The sequence below is a fragment of the Micromesistius poutassou genome (genome assembly GCF_964030765.1).
Source record: "Micromesistius poutassou genome assembly, chromosome: 1".
NCBI lineage: Eukaryota > Metazoa > Chordata > Actinopteri > Gadiformes > Gadidae > Micromesistius > Micromesistius poutassou.
Window position 1 is genome coordinate 13,195,193 of NC_140271.1, and position 21,739 is coordinate 13,216,931.

General features: G+C 53.1%; 3 protein-coding genes across 3 annotated transcripts in view; 1 reads left to right on the forward strand and 2 right to left on the reverse strand.

The window, feature by feature from the left end:
- Positions 1 to 571: 571 nt before the first annotated feature.
- On the forward strand, positions 572 to 3,322 carry LOC311393726 (galactose-3-O-sulfotransferase 2; the record flags this gene model as incomplete). The annotated part of the gene is made up of 3 exons (XM_084488770.1): positions 572 to 756; positions 1,574 to 1,819; positions 2,371 to 3,322. 3 exons carry the CDS (start codon positions 572 to 574, stop codon positions 3,320 to 3,322), a joined length of 1,383 nt encoding a protein of 460 aa, XP_084344896.1.
- Positions 3,323 to 3,694: 372 nt separating this feature from the next.
- atg4db (autophagy related 4D, cysteine peptidase b) lies at positions 3,695 to 9,407 on the reverse strand. Its single transcript, XM_084488255.1, has 11 exons — positions 9,212 to 9,407; positions 8,375 to 8,623; positions 8,155 to 8,238; positions 7,785 to 7,958; positions 7,118 to 7,382; positions 6,733 to 6,797; positions 6,200 to 6,357; positions 5,226 to 5,304; positions 4,824 to 4,900; positions 4,373 to 4,492; positions 3,695 to 4,154 (listed from the first exon to the last, which is right to left on the reverse strand). Exons 2-11 carry the CDS (start codon positions 8,619 to 8,621, stop codon positions 4,008 to 4,010), a joined length of 1,416 nt encoding a protein of 471 aa, XP_084344381.1. The 5' UTR covers positions 8,622 to 8,623; positions 9,212 to 9,407; the 3' UTR covers positions 3,695 to 4,007.
- Positions 9,408 to 11,834: 2,427 nt separating this feature from the next.
- The window catches only part of mast1b (microtubule associated serine/threonine kinase 1b), a gene marked incomplete at both ends in the record, with an annotated part of 40,162 nt that continues 30,257 nt past the window's right edge, over positions 11,835 to 21,739 (reverse strand). The window contains 14 exons of the mRNA XM_084488772.1: positions 11,835 to 13,361; positions 13,407 to 13,768; positions 14,735 to 14,922; positions 15,327 to 15,460; positions 15,756 to 15,878; positions 16,062 to 16,291; positions 16,668 to 16,901; positions 17,366 to 17,616; positions 18,400 to 18,560; positions 18,897 to 19,006; positions 19,248 to 19,370; positions 19,669 to 19,770; positions 20,179 to 20,344; positions 21,525 to 21,657. Of these exons, the coding sequence (XP_084344898.1) occupies positions 11,835 to 13,361; positions 13,407 to 13,768; positions 14,735 to 14,922; positions 15,327 to 15,460; positions 15,756 to 15,878; positions 16,062 to 16,291; positions 16,668 to 16,901; positions 17,366 to 17,616; positions 18,400 to 18,560; positions 18,897 to 19,006; positions 19,248 to 19,370; positions 19,669 to 19,770; positions 20,179 to 20,344; positions 21,525 to 21,657 (3,844 nt within the window). The remainder of the gene's footprint in view (positions 13,362 to 13,406; positions 13,769 to 14,734; positions 14,923 to 15,326; positions 15,461 to 15,755; positions 15,879 to 16,061; positions 16,292 to 16,667; positions 16,902 to 17,365; positions 17,617 to 18,399; positions 18,561 to 18,896; positions 19,007 to 19,247; positions 19,371 to 19,668; positions 19,771 to 20,178; positions 20,345 to 21,524; positions 21,658 to 21,739) is intronic.

Below are 21,739 nucleotides of genomic sequence, written 5' to 3' on the forward strand. Positions count from 1 at the left end.
ACACACACACACACACACACACACACACACACACACACATCCCCCCCCCCCCCCCCCCCCCCCACACACACACACACATACACACAGACCCACAAACCCAACATCAAAGACTTTCTATAATATATCCTAATTCCTTTGAGAGCCCTTGTGAAGGTCTTCAGCTGATTGGGATTCTATCTGTTATATTCTATGTTCTGACTAAGACAGTAGATTTGTGTGATTCTGACACTGTGGTCTATATTATTGTGGTTATAAACATATACAAATCCCCCAGGATAAACACAGCAATCACCTGAATCCTGTTGATTCTGTTTTTGATGAAAACCTGTCACTGCCTAGTGTCATTTGCATCATGTTGTGTTTTTGTTGTTGTTTTTGTTGTTGTGACTCGGTCCTCACTGGCTCCAGTCCTCCGGGCCACCGTACCGACCGCCCTGCCGTCTGTCTGATCCAGATTATAGGTCAGCCGTACGCCGTCCACCGGCCGCCCCTAAGTCTTCCCCTGAGAGCAGAGACAGCGGTGTGTGTGTGTGTGTGTGTGTGTGTGTGTGTGTGTGTGTGTGAGCGCGCCATGCCCGCAGCAAGCATCCCGCCACCGCCACCGTACAGCAGGGGTCCAGGACGCCGGGCCACGGGGGGGGACATGGCCCTCCAACGGTGGGTCACACTGGTGTGCAGGCGCCGCCACCTACTGGTGGTTCTGGGGGCCGCGGTGCTCATCGCTCTACTGGCCGCTCGGATGCTACGACCGTCCAGGTAAACAAGCTGTGGCTGGGGCTGGGTGACCCTGTCGACGTGACCTTCTGTGTGCAGAATTGCTGCACTGCCTGGTTTCTAGAACCACAGAACAACAGAGTGCACCACCTGGTAGATAGAAAGCAGAACTGTCGGTTGCATCTCAACACATCTGTGTTCTAGATGTGTTGTGATAGGTTTGAACGGGTCTTCCTGCAGATGGGGAGGGATGGCGAGGTAGGGAGAGAGGTAGGGTGAAAGGTAGGGAGAGAGGTATGGAGAGAGGTACGGGGGAGGTACAGAGAGAGGTGGGGAGGGAGGTAGGGAGAGAGGTAGGGAGGTAGGGATAGAGGGAGGGAGGGAGAGGGGTAGGGAGAGCGGTAGGGAGGTAGGGAGAGAGGTAGGGAGGGAGGTAGGGAGAGAGGTAAGGAGGAAGGTAGGGAGAGAGGTAGGGAGGGAGGGAGAGAGGTAGAGAGAGAGGTAGGGAGGGAGGTAGGGAGAGAGATAAGGAGGAAGGTAGGGAGGGAGGTAGGGTGAGAGGTGGGGAGGGAGGTAGAGAGGAGATATGGAGAGAGGTACGGGGGAGGGGTAGGGAGAGAGGTAGGGTTGGGGTTAGGAGGTTAGGAGGGATGGGGTTAGGGGTTAGGGAGGGTTACCTACGGATGGAGGAGAGGTGTGATGTGGGTGGGTTGGCTCAGATCAGACACCACCCTTTACACCAGCATTGTGGAGTTAAACTGGATGCAACGGGCAGATCCTGGGAGCTGTGATATACTAATGTTTCATACATGTTTTAAATCCTCATCCTTCCTTATCTCCAAAGCCGTTCCTGGAGTAGAACATCAGGAGAGATGAGAGAGCCTAGCGAGGAGCCAATCAGAGGGGGCTCACATGTGGGCCTGGGGTCTGATTGGCTGGGGAACAGCACACAGCAGACCCGGGTCCCATCCCCTCCTGTCGCGTTCCTCAAAACCACCAAGACGGGTGCGGGCTCGGTGCAGAACCTGCTGTTCCGCCTTGGGGAGAGAGAGGGCGCCACCTTCGCCTTCCCTCGCGACAGCTACACGTTCAGCTATCCACACAAGTACCTATCTGTATATCTATCTCTCTGTATCTATCTATCTGTCTGTATATCTATCTGTCTGTCTGTATATCAATCTATATCTCGCTGTATATATATCTATCCATCTCTCTGTTTAAATATATAAATAGATATCTGTATATCTATCTCTGTGTATATCTAGGAGAGATCCTTCCCTAACTACAACTATCAGTTCAGCTGAAGATATGACTGTCTTGTGCGCTAGTGTGTGTTTGTGTGTTTGTCCACTTGAAGTATGGACCCACAAACAGATAAGTGCCTAGTTTAGTGCAAACTGCATTCCTTTCCTTTGATATAGAGTTGAATAATTCAATGACCAACTAATTTACCATTTGCATATTCGTGCACACCCCACATTAAAAACCTACTGACCATCCAATCCTCCTTCACATTAAAAGCCTAGTACTGACCCTCCCATCCGCCTTCACATTAAAAGCCTACTGACCATCCCATCCTCCTAAAAGGATAGTACTGACCCTCCCACCCTCCTTCACATTAAAAGCCTCTTCTTACCGCCCTTACTCTCCGTGCAGGTTCAGGGCAGACTTTGTGGAGGAGTTACCCGAAGGTGCGTCTCAGTTCGACCTCCTGGTCAGCCCCATGAGGCTCCACCTCCCCGATCTCCGTCAGGTCATGCCCCCCGACACCGTCTACATCACCGTCCTCCGCGACCCCGTGGCCACCTTCGAGTCAGTCTTCTCCACCCACACCTCCGTCGTCCCCGCCTTCAGACTCGCCAAGGCCTCCGCCGAGGCCTCCGCCCCGCCCGCCTCCGCCCTGGAGCTCTTCCTGGAGACCCCGGAGCGCTTCTGGGACCCCGGTCGCCCCGGCAACGGCCTGGCCCGGAACCCCATGAGCTTCGACCTGGGGCTGGACTCGGCGGCGGCGGTGGCGGCGGGGAACTCGTCGGAGTGGGAGGCGGACCTGGCGGCGCTGGAGGCGGGCCTCCGGCTGGTGTTGATCGCGGAGCACCTGGACGAGTCGCTGGTGCTGCTGGGCGCCCTGCTGGGGCTGGAGGGGGAGGAGCTGGCCTCCGTCCGCCTCAACGCCCGCACCCTCAGCCACGTCACCCCGCTGGGCCCCCGGGAGCGGGGCCGGGCGCGGGCCTGGAACGGGCGCGACGTGCTGCTGTACGAGCGCTTCCTGGGGCTCCTCTGGGAGCAGGCGGGGCGGTACGGCGGAGAGAGGCTGCGGGGGGAGGTGGCCCTGCTCAGGGCCTCCACCGAGAGGGTGCGACGGAGGTGTGTGGCCCGGGGCGGCGTGGCCCCCGGGGGCCTGGAGGAGCTGCTGCGGCCCCGGCAGAGCCCCGGTGCCACGGTGCTGGGGTACCGGCTCAGAGCAGACCTCAGCCAGCAGGAGCTGGGCTTCTGTGTGAGGCTGGTGCTGCCGGAGAGACAGTACCACACACACCTCTACTTCCAGCAGTACGGGAGGGACCTGAGGCCCACCTCCACCCTCACCTCTAACAGTACGGGAGGGACCTGAGGCCCACCTCCACCATTAGAGACATGAGACCCACCCCCACCTTCAACAGAAAGCTGTGGAACAAACTCATGTCACACAGAATACCATTTTCTGTGATTCCTTTGAGACACCCACCATTTTGTCTCTTCCTCACATCCCTCTCGTGACCTAGTCTAGTGGGGTCAGACTGGGTGTTTTTAAGTCTGCGTGTCATGTGGTCTGGGAATCCTGTTCTCTAATCCACTTTACCCCGCAGGAGGCGAGCGTCACATGATGAGCAGATGCACGGTGGTGATCATGTCGTTAAGTAGGACTGGAGAGAACGAGATCAAACATTCACAGGAAGCCTCCCAGCAGAATTAATTATTAGTTATTCTTCTGGGATACGGTCAATCTTGTAAAGATGTCTTATTTATTTAATGGCAAACATTCACACAAGAGCAGATAAAATATATAAAATGTACAGTATGCTATTTACATTAAAATCATCTTCATTGTCTGATTTACATCGACTATATTTATATGCTATATTTATGCTTTCATAAAAGAATAATACAGCAATAAAAAAACACAACAGTCTCCACACATCTCCACTGTTTACAGCAATGTTGGCACCGATTTGATCTCCAGTGTTCTTCAGAAGGACCTTCTCTTCTCCGGTAGCTGCTCCACAACCTCCTGCTCCTCTTCTGGGTCTTCATGAAGGTCAGAGGAAGACAAACTCCTCCACACAGCTGCTGCTGGTGGTCCCGGTCTGGGAGGGGGGGTCTGGGGAGTCCGAGGGGCCCCACATCTCCTGACTGAGGCCCTCAGAGAAGATAAACATGGGGTACTTCTCACAGGAAGACAGAGCCTGGTAGGGGGAGGAGGAGTCAAAAGGAGGAGGAGTCAATAGAAATCCACAAACATGCAGAACATACGACATGTAGCACATTCACTCTCCCTTTTGAGGTTTTTTCCAAATTCATGGCGAGCCACAAAGTACTTATGGACATACGAAAGTATAGCAGCCACATGGAGAAGCAGCCAAACAGAGGCCAGACTGAGGACTGACCCGGGACCCCTCCGTACCTCACTGACCGCCGCGCACATGGAGCCAAAGTCCTTCTGCGTCTTGGCGTAGAAACCGAAGGTGCAGCTGGGGTCCATGCGGCTGAAGGACATCTTCCTGGGGTACTTACAGTGGAACGACTGGAGAGAACAGGAGAAGACCGGGCTCAGAGAGAGGGTGTGAGTGAGTGAGTGCTTTCCTTGTCCCCTAATTTCAACCCAGACGAGGTATTTAACATCTTTAAAAATTACATATTCATGCTCCAGGTTCCTCTCTGCGTGAAGATCATGCAGAAGATCAACAGAAACACAAAGACAAGTGAAAGTAGGAGACAAAGTGAAAGTAGGAGACAAAGTGAAAGTAGGAGACAAAGTGAAAGTAGGAGACAAAGTGAAAGTAGGAGACAAAGTTGAGATAGAAGTCAAAGAGAAAGTGTAACCAGGACAGTAGTCCTGGTTAAGTCCCCCATACCTCCAGGGGAAAGTGTTCCTGCCTCACGTCCACGGTGGGCTGACAGTAGTGGGGGTCCAGATACAGCAGATAGTCCTCTGGCATAAACAACAAATAGCACATCAACAGTATCATGAATCAATGTCATTGATAAAACTTTTTAAATTAATATAAAAGCCACATTTAAAGCTCAACTCTCAGCCGGCACCACCCAGTTAACTACCGATCTGGTGCCGAATGACTTCATCACAGATGACCTCCGACCCCATGCTGGTTTGTGTCACGGTGCCTGCGTACGTTTTCCCCTAAGCTCTTATCGCACTATGTGAGCAACGCCCAATACAACCACATTGGTGTTCTTTCTATGAGCGCACAAATGTGAATTCATAATCATTTATGTATATATATTATTCCGTGACTTACCCTGGAAACCGATGAAGAACAGGGAATGCTTCGGTTTTCCTCCGATGATTCCAACGCAGCATTCCAGCATCAACAGCTTCTACAACGAGGAACCAGGAGGATGAGAAGGTGATCTTCAAATCACAAACGGACTGTGCTGATCTCAGATCTGTACTTGCAGGGCAGGGATCATCACAATAACACTCATGAGACCATTTGGAATAGTTTCAGATTGAAGATAAACCATGTGTAGGTATATGGGTGAGTCCATGTCGTTTGGGACAGGGAAACTTAACCTAGACTCTGCATAGCCTCCCCCCCCACCCCCCTTAAGCACTTTTGCATGAGGAATTGCACGAGGGCAATTCCAAAAAGAAGTTTAATTCACTTCCCAAAAACAAAACAAACAATAAATAAATGGTTCCAAAAATACAAATTAACATTTGAAAAGAACAAAAGAAAAGCTGTTAGCAATTTTCTAGCTGAAATACAGCATCATTTAGCCTAACAGGAGGGTGTAAGTAGTGGCCTCACGTCAAGCCACCTCTTCCTTACCCTCCCAAAGAAACAATGCGACACCCCTTAAATAGGCCACCTAATTAGTCACAGGTGGACCAATCAAGGCCCATTAGGCCATACCATGTGTCAGGGGGGACCATTTCAAACATAGCAATCAAACTGTCCTGTCGCTGGAAGTGAGAAAGGTTTCACTTTCTCACAGTCTGTTGTATGTCCGGGCACTTAAAAATAGTACTTTGTGTAGCATCTTCCCCTAGCTACCTCTGTTGTATACAGGGAATGGGTTAACCTAGCAATTGTTATTGCTTGGCACTTGGTTCTATGAACATCCTTACTGTACCGACAGCCATACATTGTTGTTTCTCTTTCTTCTGACAAATGTACTTATTGTAAGTTGCTTTGGATAAAAGCGTCTGATAAATGTAAATGTCAATGTAAAATGTATAATGGAACTTGTTTGGGGGGGGTTCGGGGACCTTGACACAGGAGATGTAGGAGGGGTTGAGGTCCTGCCCCCCCAGGCGGACCGGGACCAGGACCAAGAGGGACTTCCAGGCCGGACCGGGGCTGCCCAGCAGAGAGACGTCCCTGGGGAGGGGCTCTCTGCACAGCCTCCTCACGTCCTCCAGGTAGACTGGAGACCCGGGGGGGGGGGGGGGGGGGGGGGGAGAGCATCGGGTAAGGAGCCTTCATGGATAATTGGATATTATATACTATATATTTTGCATATTTCTAATGCAATTCAAGTTATTTTTAGCATCAACACAAGCTGCTGACATAAACAATGATGTCTGATCATGAAAAAATGCCGGTAGATTCCGATTGCATATCATTTAACCGAGCCAGCTGACACATCGTACCATACCAGTAAAACCTGAAGCCGCCCAACTCTCAGAACTACTGTTCTGTTTTTAGTAGAATGTGTACGGCTGTACTTTTACAGAGGTGAGGAGATACAGGTCATTTACTGAATCCTAAACAGACTCAGTGGAAGGTGTAACCTTCTTACTGGTGCAGTCTTGAGCCACATACACCGCCAGGTTAGGAACGTCAGCTGCTGCTGTCACAGCCTTCCTGGAACACACACACACCCACACACACAGTAATTAAAGAGTACGACAGCAGTACGTTACATGCAGTGTAAGGTGACGATGGAGGTAGAGAAGCAGTATTACCAGAGCAGCTACTGCTGCTTATATAACCACCAGGTCCCACTAGTGTTGTGGGATTGGCTAGAATATATTAGAACATAGTCCTAGTTAGACTATTTTACTTGGTTAACATATATAACTTGACAGATAGTACTATAGTATTTAGTACGCAAGGTGGCACCACCTTAACCTCCTCCAGCCGGTCCAGCTCCACCCTCACCCCCAGGTCGTGGAGCGCCTCACCGTAGGATGTGGGCCACGATGGAGGGTCCGTACCAGTCCCCCGCCCGCTTCCCCGAGCTGCGCCCCAGCTCCACCAGCCGGGGGACCCCGAAGGGCGCCGAGGGGTGGTCCCCGAACCACGACACCACCCGCCGGTGGCCCTCCTCCACCCGCACCGCCAGCTGGGGCTCCAGGCTCCTCCTCCTCCTCGGAGCTCCTCCCCCCGGGGTGGAGGGGAGGTCCAGGTCGTCTCGGACCCCCAGGTAGCCCTGGGACCAGGTCCAGCCTTGGGGAGGGGGGGGGGGGGGGGGGGGCAGGGACCAGAAATCGATCAGTGTACACACACACACACACACACACACACACACACACACACACACACACACACACACACACACACACACACACACACACACACACACACACAATATCGGTATCTATAGATCAATATCTATACCCGTATCTATAGATATAGATCAGGTTTCCAGTTATAATCCACCCTTACCCTACTCTAATTACTATTTTCCTAGTTATTCATCTGCTGTTACTCGATCAAGTCGCCCGAACGGCCGCAACTCGATTGGTCGGCTCCCTGATTGGCCGGCTCCCTGATTGGCCGGCTCCCTGATTGGCCGGCTCCCTGATTGGCTGGCTCCCTGATTGGCCGGCTCCCTGATTGGCCGTTCACCTGGGGGCATCAGGTGCCGCAGGAGGCTCTGGGCCAGCAGCATCTGGCCGGTGCGGAGGACACACCCCCAGCCACTGTCGGAGGTCAGCGAGCAGCCGGCCAGCGGGGAGAACCCCCGGCGGTACGTCAGCCAGAGGAGGGACGAGAAGCTGCAGTGGAACCGCTGCCGGCCCCCTGGGGAGGTACACAACAGAGGGGAGGAGCTACACCCCTGAGAGGAGGAGCTACACACAGCAGAGAGGAGGAGCTACACAGCAGAGAGGAGGAGCTACACAGCAGAGGAGGAGCTACACAGGAAACGCTGCCAGCCCCCTGGGGAGAGACACCTGATTGGTTGAGCTGGAATAGCTAAACAGATGTGTACTCTTACCTGATTGGTTGAGCTGGAAGCAGTGTCCCAGTATGGTCACTGGGGAACTTCGACCAAAGTGAGATTTCTGCTTCAGTGACCAGCCTGGTGAGTTGAATAAATCACACAGATGGGTAGAATGAAAATAAAAACATTATTAACCATATGTCTGACCATATATGTTGAAATATTATTGCCTTCATATCTTGAGTGACAGCGGACCAGAGGTGGGTTCACAGACCGTATTTGAGGCTGTTCCAGGCCGACACCAGCTTGGACTTCAGTTTGGGGGGCCGGCCTTCCTCCTGCTCTCCCCTCTGCTCCTCCTCCTCCTCCTCCTCCTGGTCCGTCGCGATGCCTCGGGACCCCAGGGAGTTGGAGGAGACCAGCAACCAGTCCTCGGTGGGCTCCTCTTCTGGAGGGAGGCTGAGGTGACCATGGACCTCACAGACCCCCCCACAGACCTCGGTAGAGGAGCAGCGATCCATAGCTGAGAAGGATATAGATACAAGTATTTTTAATTGCCATGGCAACATACTACGACATGTTACACGTAGTGGACGGTCACCATGGGAACACATAACCATAATGCAATGTGAAGTTATTGTTGACGCACAAAGATAATGTTGTTTCACAGTCGGAGGTCAGAGCGTGACGGAGGTTAGACCGGGACAGAAGTCACGCTCTAATAATCAGGAAATCACGCATGAAACAAACCAGGTGACCATCAACCTTATGACTCTTGTTTAAAGTTGTGTTGCAGAGTTGTACAGTGCCATAAAGAAATCAATGCTGCAGAATATTATTTTTGCAGTATCTCAAGTATCTCAAGCCTTGAATTTTAAGTTCCCAGAGACAAGGATGAGTAGTCTCACAAGGATATGAGACAACTGATTGGAAAATAAACCAATTTCAAATATATATATATTTTTACAAGCCTTAGGTTACAGGGCCTCCCAATACAATAGTTGACACTATTTTATTATAGGTATGATTCCATGTCTTATATCGACATGTTATCCACCTTTCTGCAGTGATCAGGCGTGCAGTGCATCAGACATTAATTCATAAACTCTACCTTCGTTAGTGTTCTCTCTCCGGTCATAACATCTCACGATACTTCTCAAACCACCGGCAGCTTCCCCGTTTTTAACAGTTTAACGTATTCCTGATCGATAGGACATTTAATCATTCAGGTGCAGATCGATAAGCGCCCGTGTTGATGAGATGTGTCAGAAGAAGCGTCGGTCAGTGAACGATTCAACGGACCTACACGAAGCAATGGAGCTGGAGTTGAGTCACTTCCTGTTTATTCACTGCCGCGTTGTGATTGGTTCACAGATTACCAATCTGGACCGGAAACACGCCTATATTGTTATTTTCAATCGAGTTTTTGTTTTTTTACCGATCAAAAAACACGATATATTATTTAGAAGAAACACTGTTCATTGTTTCGCTGTCTACTTGGCTAAGATTTATTTATATTTTTCTTTAAAAAAAAAACACGAAAACGATATTTACACATTGATAGTGTACTGATATTTTGATCCCAATAAAAATAAAATAAAATACAAGACACGATGAACACAAACAATTCGGTCTCTGCTTTTATTATGTTTTCTGCACAATTATTATTTTCTGCATCAGTTTTCCACCCAACTGTACTGGAATCTGTTACAAGGTCATGAAGCGACGAGTTCAACAGTGAGGACAAATATGTGGTTATTATAATACAAAAATAATAGGCTAATAACACTAACAGACATACATGGACATATACACATCCCAACCCTCGTAGAACAACACAAATACAAACACATGAACATCGGCAAAACTAATCTGACAAAAACAACAACTGGATTTCTGTGGCAAAGCAGTAATTCAACACGCACACCAACACGTTGAAATAAATTAGGTCATCAATTAGAAAAAGTAAAAAAGAATAAATAGTAATCAGACTTTCGGACATAAAGTGCAATTTTCTCATTCTCTCGCATGAATAAATTACTGGGCATTTAAAATATAAAATGCGTTTCCTCCGGTTCGATATGTTCAAAGCATCGTTAGATCACGTGGTCATGCTCCGGACTGCAAGAGTAAAGGTAAAAAAGCAAAGGAACAGTTCTGCGGGTATCGGGTATCGAGTCTGCGACGCGCACATAACACAAAAAAATAAAGCTAAACACTCACATCTTACTCGTTCTCGTGGTGTCATACTCCTCACAGTCCACCAGGTGGCGGCAGTCTCACACCAGGTGGCGGTCTAACACCAGTAGGGTGGGAATCCTTTTACACGGCGTTTCAAGTCAAGAGCATTACACGCGGGAGAAGATATGTGACGTCACAACTAGGATGCTGCTGGAAACCTTAATCCCGGTGTGCTCAGCCGGCCTACCACTGTACCACTGTACCACTGTACCACTGGCCGCGGGGCACTGCGACTCCTAGGGCACTAGAGGATTGCATATCATCATTATAAATACCACTGTAAACAACAATACCACTACGACCCCTAAACGACCAATCACGTCTCTCCAAGGACTACGGCGTAAAATGCTACGTTATGCATTGACGCACGGGGGCGATAGACGGGAGGGGGTGGCCTAGCCTACGTACCTTTAGTGCGGTAAGTTCTTAGCGCGGGTCATGTGACAGAAGTCCCTCTACATCAAACACACACACACACACACACACTAATGTACTCACGTGGACGGCTGGACTCTCATTGCACGATTCACAAAAAGTTTGGTTACGTCTAAAAACGGGAAAACTGCTCACTCCGCTTATTGCAGACCGCCGGATACAGCCCTTAAACACAAACAAAACAAACCCGTCGCCACGCCGACCACAGCAAGCAGTTCTGTGCAAGAAACTCAAAAATCATGTTTTTTATAAGACAAACATGAAGTAGTTTGTGGGCTTGTGGGAAGTTGTGGGCTTTTGAATCAAACAACCGCATCAACCTTTGAGTGATGGGAGACTTCTGGGGTCGAATGGGCCTGAGTGACGGACAGCAAATAGCAACAACCCCAACCATCTGCTTTCATAACGCTAACTGGATGGGGAACCGAGTGGGGACTTCCACTTTCAGTTCCCCGTCCAGCTGGCGCCAGGAAACCAAGACTGACCCAAGATGTGCCGCTGTGTGAATGAGGACCAGTTCCTGTGTTAAAGAGCTTTGCAGGGGTCTTAAGTACCCCGTACGTCGGGGGTAATGCCCGGTGATGGCGAGGGGTTCGGCCTCTTCGCGTGCGGTTATGGTTAAAGACGCTGCTAGGTGTTTTTTTTGTTTTTGGTGGTGGTCTGTTGTCAAGGTGTTCACAGTGTTAACTACCGTAAGGTCTGTAGTATTCTCTCATTAAATATTCTTTTTTTTTTTTTAGTTTAGATCATGTACAGTGCACTAAACATGCATTAAGACACACTGCTCTCTAACTCTACACAACACACCGTGGTCGGAGGTACACAGACACACAACACAGTTTTGCACATATATCAGAACAGTGGTTGATGCACCTTAGGTATGTCGTCTTACTTTATATTTATGTAACTCTAGTGTTTTTTAAATCGTTTTCTTGGCGTGAAAGGTTTGCTTCATTCAACAGGGGGAGGAGTTTGCTAGTTTTTTTGCCGAGTGGCGTTTGCTGTTTGCTGCTACAGGTTCATCTCTTCAGAGCGTAAAGGCATCGACCGTCTTCTGATCACGATGAGGGCTTGGTGACTCTCCCGGGGGCCCTCTCACCGGGGGCCGAACCTGGGGCCCCTGGCTGGGCCCCGCGACGGCCTCCGGTCGAAGCCTCAGGTTTCCCTACGGCCGCGTCCCGCTTCTCCTCCCCGGCCCGGGGGCCGTCTCTACCCTTGGCCCCTGCGTCCTGCGAGGGCCCCTTCATGGGCCCCAGCACGGTCTTAGCCACGCTGGTGAGCGTGGTGACGAAGCTGGCCCTCTCCCCGGGGGACCCCGGGCGGGGCCGGGCGGAGCAGGGGGAGGCGGCGGCGGAGGAGGGGGACATGGGGTTCTCCTCCAACACCTCCAGACGGGCCCTCTCCTCCCTGGGCCCCTGGGAGCCTCGCTGTGGTTTGTGGGGCGGGGGGGCTGCTGTGGGGCGAGAGGGTGAGGGCCCCGGGGCCGCTGGTCCTTTGGCGACTTTGGCGGTTTTGTCCCCGCCACTCATCTCTCCCTTGACCTCCCCGTCCCTCCCCCCCCGGGATGGGACCAGGGGAGGGGGGGCCGCAGACTTCTGGGCGACCCCCGCCTTGTCTCTCCCGGCGACGCCTCCTCCTTTCTCCTCAGTCTTGTCTGGCGGTCTGGTCGCCTCGAGGCTCGCACCCTTTCCCCCCTCCCTCGGCTGGGTGCCGCTGATCCCTGGAGAGGATCTGGTCTCACTGGGTCTGGTCTCACTGGGTCTGGTCTCACTGGGTCTGGTCTCGCTGGGTCTGGTCTCACTGGGTCTGGTCTCACTGGGTCTGGTTTCACTGGGTCTGGTCTCGCTGGGTCTAGTCTCACTGGGTCTGGTCTCACTGGGTCTGGCCTCACTGGGTCTGGTCTGGATGGGTCTGGCCTCACTGGGTCTGGCCTCACTGGGTGTCTTGCTGGTTATGCCCCCTAGACCCCCTGTACCCCCAGAAACGGACGTGCTGGCACTGGGCCTCTTCTCCCCGAGGCCACTTTGAGCGGAGCTGCTCTGGGCGGAGCCAGGCTGGGCGGGGCCGGGACCAGGCCTAGCCTCGGCTGCGGCAGCTGGAGCAGCTGGGCTCTTCAGCGATCCAGCAGAGGGGGCCGACCTCAGCGCGTCCACGGCGGTGGTGGTCCTGGGTTCGACCGTGAGGCTCGGCGCCTGGGTTTGAGTCTCCGTGTCGGCCGTGCGTCCCTCCCTCTCCCTCTCCCTCTCCCTCTCCCTCTCTCTCTCCTTCTCCCTGGGCGGGACGGGGGCCTCGCGGCTCAGCGGCGACTCCTGCCGGCCGTATCTCCTGGCGGGGCGCAGCCCGTCGCCCAGCTCCCCCACGGTGGGGGGGGACGGCGTGGAGGAGGAGGAGCAGGAGGAGGGCGGGGAGGGGGGCGCGGGGCCGTTCTCCCCCTCCATCTCCAGCAGGCTCTGCAGGCTGTGCTCGCAGTGGAAGGAGTCGCGGCGGTAGTCGCCGTGGGAGACCTCCAGGCTGTGCTTCCTCAGGGTCACGCCCCCCGTCAGCGGGGAGGGCGAGGAGGAGGAGGAGGAGCAGGAGGTGTGGTGGGAGGAGGAGGAGGAGCCGCCGCCGCCGCCGCCGCCCCCTCCTCCACCGCCGCCCAGCTTCTCGGCCGACTGGACGCGCTGCAGCAGCGGCGAGCGAGGGGGCTCGGCGCTCTTGGGGCGGGGCCTGGAGACGGGGGGGGAGGAGTGCAGCTTGGCGGGGAAGGCCTGGGTGGTGTTGGAGGAGCCCACGGTGTGGCCGGCCAGCGGGGGCGGGGAGGAGGTGGTGGGGGAGGGCGTGTGGGCCAGCGGGGACAGGGGGATGTTGCCGGCTGACTTGCAGCGGGCCGAGCGGTACTGGCGGTGCAGCTTGGGCGAGAGGCCGTGCAGCGAGCTGGGGCGCATGTGCTGCGAGGCGGCCGGGGAGTTGGGCGTGCTGGTGGCCGGGGAGCTGCCCTGGGAGGAGGTGCCTGGGGACCGCGACACAACACCGTCAGCAGGAGCAACACTGGGTCAGATGTGTGTGTGCGCGTGTGTGTAGGTGTGTGTGCGTTGTTTGCGTGTGCATGCGTGCGTATTTATTTATGTATGTGTGCATGTGGCATGTGTATGCGTGTGCATGTCTGTGTGTGTGTGTGTGTGTGTCTGCATGTGTGCATATGTATGTATATATTAGGGCTGTCAAAATTGCTCAAAAATGACGTTTGAATATCTATATTTGCGCATTATGTCAATGACGTGCATTACGTCAATAACAGGACAAACTAATACAACGAGACATAACTACTTGTATAGGTAGTTTATTTAAGTTTAAACATACTTGACAACATATTACCTACACAAAAATAAGTAAATGAACTAATGGCCAAGACCGCAGACCTCGCTCTCGCTCGCTCAGTCGCTCTCTTTTTCTCTCTCTCTCTCTCGCTCTCCCTCACTCTGCGCATACTGGTTTAAATAAACAACAACAATAAACAAATGCTGAGTGCTGATCAAGAGTTTTGAGCAAGCAATTTAAGGTCCCGACTCTTGTCCCAAATATGGCAGGCTTCATTCAGTGATTGAAACAAATATTAATTGCAGTGCGCCCACTCATTCGAATATTAATTTTCACCTTTGAATGTCTGTTTTTAAAAACTATTTGAATATATATTCAAATTTAGAATATTCGTTGACAGCCCTAGTATATATGTATATGTCTGTGTGTGTTTGTGCAAGTCTGTGTGTGTGCATGTGCGTGTTTGCACGTGGCTGTGTGCATGCGTGTGTGTGTGTGTGTGCCTGTGTGTATGTCTGTGCATGCATGTGTGTATGCATTTTTGGCGTGTATGTCTGTGTGTGTGTATTTCTGCATGCGTGTCTGTGTGTGTATTATTTGTATGCGTTTTCACGTGTGTGTGCGTGCGTGTGTGTGTGAGTGTGCGTGCGGTCCTCACCCGGGTAGGGGGTCTCGGGGGCGGGCCGGTAGCTCTGCGTGGGGGAGCGGGCCGACAGGGCGTGCGTGGGGGAGGCGGGGAGGCTGTCCCCGCTGGACAGGGAGCGGGTGAGGGAGGAGAGGCTGCGGCTGGTGTGCAGCAGGTTGGACTGCTTGGTGATCTTACGGAACAGAGAGGAGCGCTTCTTCCTGAGAGGAGGAGGAGACACACGTTAGGAGGAGGAGGAGGAGGAGGAGGAGGAGGCACACGTTAGACTGGGGAGGAGGAGGAGGAGGAGGAGGAGGAGGAGGGGGAGGAGGAGGAGGAGGCACACGTTAGACTGGGGAGGAGGAGGAGGAGGAGAAGGAGGACGACGACGACAAGGAGACACACGGTTAGGAGGAGGAGGAGGGGGAGGGGACACACTGTTATACTGAGGAGGAGGAGACACATGTTAGACTGGGGAGGAGGAGGAGGAGGAGACACATGTTATACTGAGGAGAAGGAGGAGGAGAAGGAGGGGGAGGAGGAGGAGGGGAGGAGGAGGAAGGAGGAGGTGTCTGGTGCCTCTTCCTGTGAGGAGGAGACACGTGTATGTGTGTGTGTAACGTACTCCTGCCCCTCCTTGGGTCCGCTGCGCTTGTTGCGGCGCGCCATCTTGGATTTGTAGCTGGACTTGCGGGCGGGGCCCACCTTGATGGAGGTGTTCTCAAACGGGGTGGTGGTCACCGTCACCTTACTGCCACTCTGACAACACACATAGCACAGGCATGAAGACAGATGGACTGATGCAGACAGACAGTTAGTCAGACAGACAGACAGACAGGTGGTCAGACAGACAGACGGTCAGACAGACAGACAAGTGGTCAGACAGACAGGTGGTCAGACAGACAGACAGGTAGTCAGACAGACAGGTGGTGAGACAGTCAGACAAGTGGTCAGACAGACAGGTGTTCAGACAGACAGGTGGTCAGACAGACAGGTGGTCAGACAGTCAAACAGGTGGTCAGACAGACAGACAGGTGGTCAGTCAGACAGGTACCTTGAGGATGAGCTCCACCACCTCTGTGTGGACCAAACCGTGGACCGACTCCCCGTTGACGTGAGTGATGAGGTCACCGGCACTAAGCCCCGCCTCCTGGGCCGGCCCTCCTTCCTCTATGTGCTGATTGGTTGATAAATAAAGTTTAGTCAATCACCGTGCCCATATGACCTTATATGGGCGTAACCACATAAGACAGTGCGCGGGTGTAACCCATTAGCATGCCCGTTCATGTTCCCAACACACAAGCCCTTATATGGGCACAACCCGGTCGCCAGCACACACAGTGGGGGGGGCGGAGCTCACCCAGACCATGTGGTGCACGCTGTACACGTCGCTGTCGCCCATGTAGACGCGGATGGCGCGCAGCGTGAAGCCGTACTTCTTCCCCGAGCGGTGGATGGTGATGGGCGAGCGCAGGGCGCTGACGGTGGGGGAGTAGTCCCGGCTGGGGGAGGAGTCCCGCGAGGAGGGGTTGGAGGAGACGGAGCGCGGCGACATGGGGCTGGCCAGGGGGGAGGTGCCGTGCTGCTCCACTGGGGGGGGGGGGGGGGGGGGGGGGGGGGAGGGAGAGGAGGGAGGAGAGGGAGGGGTTTGAGTGCTAGGCTCTTGTACTTTATACTTTATAGACTTGATATTCTGTTGCTCCAGTATTGATACGTTGATGTTAATGGGGCAGCGGTATAGGGCCAGGGTGTGTGTGTGTGTGTATGTATGTGTATCTGTATGTGTATCTGTGTGTGTGTGTGTGTGTGTGTGCGCATGTGTGTGAACCTGTGAATACAGATGTGTGAGCGTGTTTCCCTGTGGGTTACTACATGCGTATGTATATGTGTGTGCATTTGTGTGTGTGTGTGTGTGTGTGTGCGTGTGTGCGTGAGCGAGTGTGTGTGTGCGTGAGCGTGTGTCTACCTGCGGGGATGATGACGGACAGCGCGGTGGCGGAGGCCGACTTGATGACCTTGGCCCCGGGCCGCGGGCCGAGCTTGTCTCCGTCGACTGACAGCTGCTGGTGGCGGACCCTCCTGAGGACAAGGTCGTTGGTGGCCCCGCCCCGGGCCCCTGACCCCCCCGCCGGGGGCTCCGGGTGCCCCGGGGCCGCGGCGCCGCTCGGGGCACAGCCGTCCGCCGGCCGCAGGAGCTTGTCTGGGAGAGAGAGAGAGAGAGAGAGAGACACACACACACACACACACAGAGGGAGAGACAGAGAGAGAGAGACACCAAGAATGAATGAAAGATGACAAATACAAAATGGCTGGACCATACTAACTAAATCTGACACCAAACAGCAGAGGGGGTGAGGAGAGAGGGAGGGAGCCACGGATATAGAGAGAAAGAGACATGGATGTAGAGAGAGAGAGAGAGGGAGACAGAGAGAGCTTAAGAAATAGAGAGAGAGGAGGCAGAGAGTTGGAGACTTACAGAAGGAACCATAGAAAAGAGCGAGGGAAACAAGGACAGCGACGGGGAGGGTGCAACAACAACGATATTTGACATGCACTGCGACCACACACACAACACAGTATCACCCATCACCACTCCTCCCCTATGCAGCTCCCTCCCCCTCCCCATTCCTCCTGCTCCTCTCCTCCTCCCTCCCCACCCCCTACCTCCTGCTCCTCCCTCCTTGGTGCTGCTCCTCAGGTCCCCCTGGCTGCAGGAGGAGGGGGCCCCCTCCAGCGAGGCCCCCCTGGTCTTCATCTGCTGCGTCCGGCTGGCCAGCGCCAGCTCGCCGTCGCCCTCCAGTGGCGAGGCGAAGCGGTGCGTGTCCATCAGCGCCGAGAAGCGGCGGCGGGCGCGGGCGGACGGCGGGCTGGCGTCGCTGTCGGGGAAGGAGACCTCGGAGCACGACAGCCGCTTCCTGGGTGGCGTGACACGCCGAGGGGCGGGGTTAGCGGGGGTCGTTCGTATCGAGCGTTGATTAGTGGATGTTGAGTGGGGCCGTCACACATGGAGCGGGCATGAGCCTACTGCTACTATTGTGTCATTTAGCCAATACTTTTATATTCACGACTTCCTGTGAATACATGAATACGTTAACAAATGAACCCATGTAGACATGAATGCATGAATAAATGAACACATGAATACGTGTCATTAATCAGCAAGGTGCAACTTGCTCAAAGGTACATAAAGGTAGGGTATGGATATTTGGGGTGGAACCTAGCACCTCCCTCCATCAGTAGGGAGTAAACAGCCTAACCAACACTACATCCACAGCGATCACCACTATCCCTCCCTCAGTCCTCACACAGGACCGGAGAAACGCTCCCACAACCTTCCAGAAGAGTTCCCCACCCCTGCTGAGTCAGCTGCTCTATAATTGGCCGTTACCGAGCGGTTGCTCAGAGATTGGTGCTCTCATGCGTCATAAAACATAATTTACTGAAGCACCCGTCGAGGAAATTAATCACAATGAAATCCTCGTTTAGCAGACTTTTATCGAGAGAGCCAAACCAGACCAACTGGCCAGACCACCACGTTAAGCAGGAGGCAAGGATCAAGGATGCTTATGGAAAGGTGAGGACGCTGGGGATCGACCCTGGAACCTTTCAGCGGGGAGTCTAACACCATCGCGCCCCTCTCAGAACTGATAACCATGCACTTGTCCACAGTATAACCCTTTGAGGCGGGCTCCACTCACATCTCGGGGGAGCCTGTCCTCCAGGTCTTCTCCCTGAGGGTCAGGCTGCCCAGGCTCTCCCTCTTGGCCATGCGCTCCTCGCGCGGGACCTTCTGCTCGCGGCGCGTCACCACCGAGGGCTTGTGCTCCAGCTGGGACAGGTGCTCCATGCTGCTGTACACCTGCAGGCCCAAGAGAGACGTTGGGGGGGGTCAACTCAGGACCAGACCCCCGGTCATGTTACAGGGTAGAACCTGCAGACCAGAGCGCGTTGACTAGGAGAACAGGTCAACGGAACACGGTAACGGAACACATTGAAAGAACAAACTAACAGAACCCGATGGCTAACAGGAAAACTAAAAGGGAACACAGAATCAGAACACGCTAATAGAACGGTAAAAAAACATGCTAACAGGACGCGGTAATAACAGGACAGTGGACATTGGCGACAGAACCAGTTCATAAATGGGTGTAGAACGTGGTTAAACCCAGTAATCCCGGGGTAGCAGAACGGGCACCTTGCTGAAGCGCGGCGAGCAGGACGAGAAGCGGTGCATCTCCACCGGCTCGTCGTCGTTGGTGTCGTCCTCGTCGTAGGAGTGGACGTGGTGGTAGCGCTCAGAGCGGGCTGAGGACACACACACACACACACACACAAACAGACAGATACACACACACGCACATGCACAAACAGACAGATAGACAGACACACACACACAGAAAGACAGACAGACAGACAGACACATACACAAAAAAATTAGAAAAAGATTATGAGCAGTGTGTCACCATCAGAACGTCATTAACAGTAACCCAGTGTGTCCCGCTACGAGCGTCCAAGTGGCGACTCGTGGTACTGCAGGGTGACCTACTGTCGAAGTAGCTGGTGTCCTCCTCCGACTCCAGGTTAGGGATGAACTCGGCCTTCTGCCTCAGCAGGCTGTTCCAGTCCACCTCCAGGAAGAACGAGTGCTGCTTCACCTCGAAGGCGCCGCCTGCAGGACGGGAGGGGGATGGCAGAGACCAGAGAACATCATTAGATCAGTAGTGGTTCCAGATTAGTTTGTTCTATCTGGTTCTAAATCAGGAGTTGTTCAAGATATGGAGATATTCTAGATTATGAGTAGTACGAGATTAGTACTCATTCCAGATTATTTGGCGTTCTTCTAATGTATTATTGGTTGATATTCTAGATTATCATAACATTTATTTATAGATAGATTTATAGATCTCTAGATTGTTCCAGAACGCCGGTCGTTCTTCCAGAGTGCTCGGGAGCGGGCGGTGTGCTACCTGTCCCCAGGCGGGCCAGCGGATTGGTCTGCAGCAGGGTGGAGATGAGGTGCTGGGCGTCAGCGGGGAGCGCCTCCTCTCCCTCCGGCCACATGATGTCGTCTGACCAGGGAGGACCAGATGACACAAAGACCCCCAGGGAACAGAGGAACACGTTAGGAAGGGAGAACGGACGGAAACTGGCAGACCATAGCGTAGTTCGGAAGGGGTCCGTTCTTCCAAACTACTCGCAATCTCAAACTACTCGGAAGAACAGACCTCTTCCGTTGTTCCGATCAATCACGATTCATGATTTCAAGCACTTCGAGATCTCAAGTAGTTTGGAAGAACGGACCGAACTACTTATTCCGAACTACGGAAGAGGTCCGTTCTTCCAAACTACTCGAAATCTCTCGAACTGCTCGATATTCATGAATCGTGATTCATTCCGTGAAGTGAATTTCCAAGAGTGCTGGGCACTGGTAGAAGTGTCCGGTACATGGAGACTGGAGGTGAGTTAGCATCCCTCACCTGTGATGACCTGTCCGAACAGCTCCTCAGGTGTGTCTCCGAAGAAGGGCACGCAGCCCACCAGGAACTCGTACAGGATGATGCCCATGGCCCACCAGTCCACCGGCTTACCGTAGCCCTGCCGCAGGATCACCTCCGGGGCGATGTACTCTGGGGTCCCGCACACCTGGGGACCACACACACATGCCCGCACACACACACACACACACACACACACACGTACACATACACACACACACACACACACACACACAAACACAGAGGTTCACTGCTGTTAAGGTTCAGTCTGTCATACACTGCTGGTAAGCAGGTTCCAGGGGGTACTTAATTTGATTTTGCTTTGTTATGTTAGTTGACTTTTATTATCAATTACTTTGATTTGTGGTTATCAATAAATTAGGACCAGAAATAGGGTTAGGGTTAGAAGTAAATAGAAGTAAGCCATCAATAATGAAGCGATGATGGTGTAAGATCTGTTTGTGGTTTGAGGTCGATGAAGGACCACTCTGCTAGACTGAGGGGGCTGTGGGGGAGATGACGAGAGGAGGGAGTTGACCATGGAAGCTGAACTCACGTACCAAGCAGACAACGCAGTGCTTTCCAGTACTCCGTTATTTCTCAAACTAACAGAACAGAGACCTCTGAGGTCAAAGCAGCTCAATCAGTCGACGACACCTCGTGGAAGGTTAGGAGCCACCGGCCACACCTTAACGCGAGGAGAAGGAGTGAGGACAAGGTTGCTAGTGGGATGAGTGCAGGGAGTCTATGCTACGGATGGAATTGGGATCAATTCCCATTACCCAGATTCCGAGATTGGATCAAAGCACAGCAGTTTCTCTGATGTGCAGATGGCCGATCATCAAAGGTAGTGTAATGGACTGGCCAGAGAAAAGGAAGCTTCAAACACAGGCCGCTGAAAGCTGGGCTCAACTGCAACCTTTAGACCATAAAACATGATTAAAGTAACCAATAAATCCTCTTTATTACGCTAGCTGCTGCATCGCCTAGCAAAGAAGGATATTTGGTTTGACTTGGAATGAGGTCTTTAGTGTAACTTATACTTCTGTAATATCTCCTTCATACCTCTCGTCCTCATCCAATTCCTTTTCCTCCATCCTTCTCCTCCTCCACCATCCATCTCCTCTCTTCGATCCCTCTCCTTTCTACCTCCTCCATCCCTCTCCTCTCCTCCATCCCTCTCATTTCCTCCTCCACCCCTCTCCTCTCCTCCTCTCCATCCTCCCCTCCACCCTTTCCTCTCCTCCTCCTTTCCTTCCTCCTCCATCTCTCTCCTTCTCATGCTCCCCTCCTCCTCTCTCCTCCCTCTCCTCTCCTCCTCCTCCCACCTGTTTATCCAGGAACTCGCGTGTGTCCTTCTCAATGTGGCCCTCGTACAGGTTGGTGGTGAGGCTCATCAGGCCCATCTTTGAGAGGCCAAAGTCTGTCAGCTTGATGTGTCCCATGGACGTGATCAGCAGACTGAGAGAGAGAGAGAGAGAGAGAGAGAGAGAGAGAGAGAGAGAGAGAGAGAGACAGAGACAGAGACAGAGACAGAGACAGA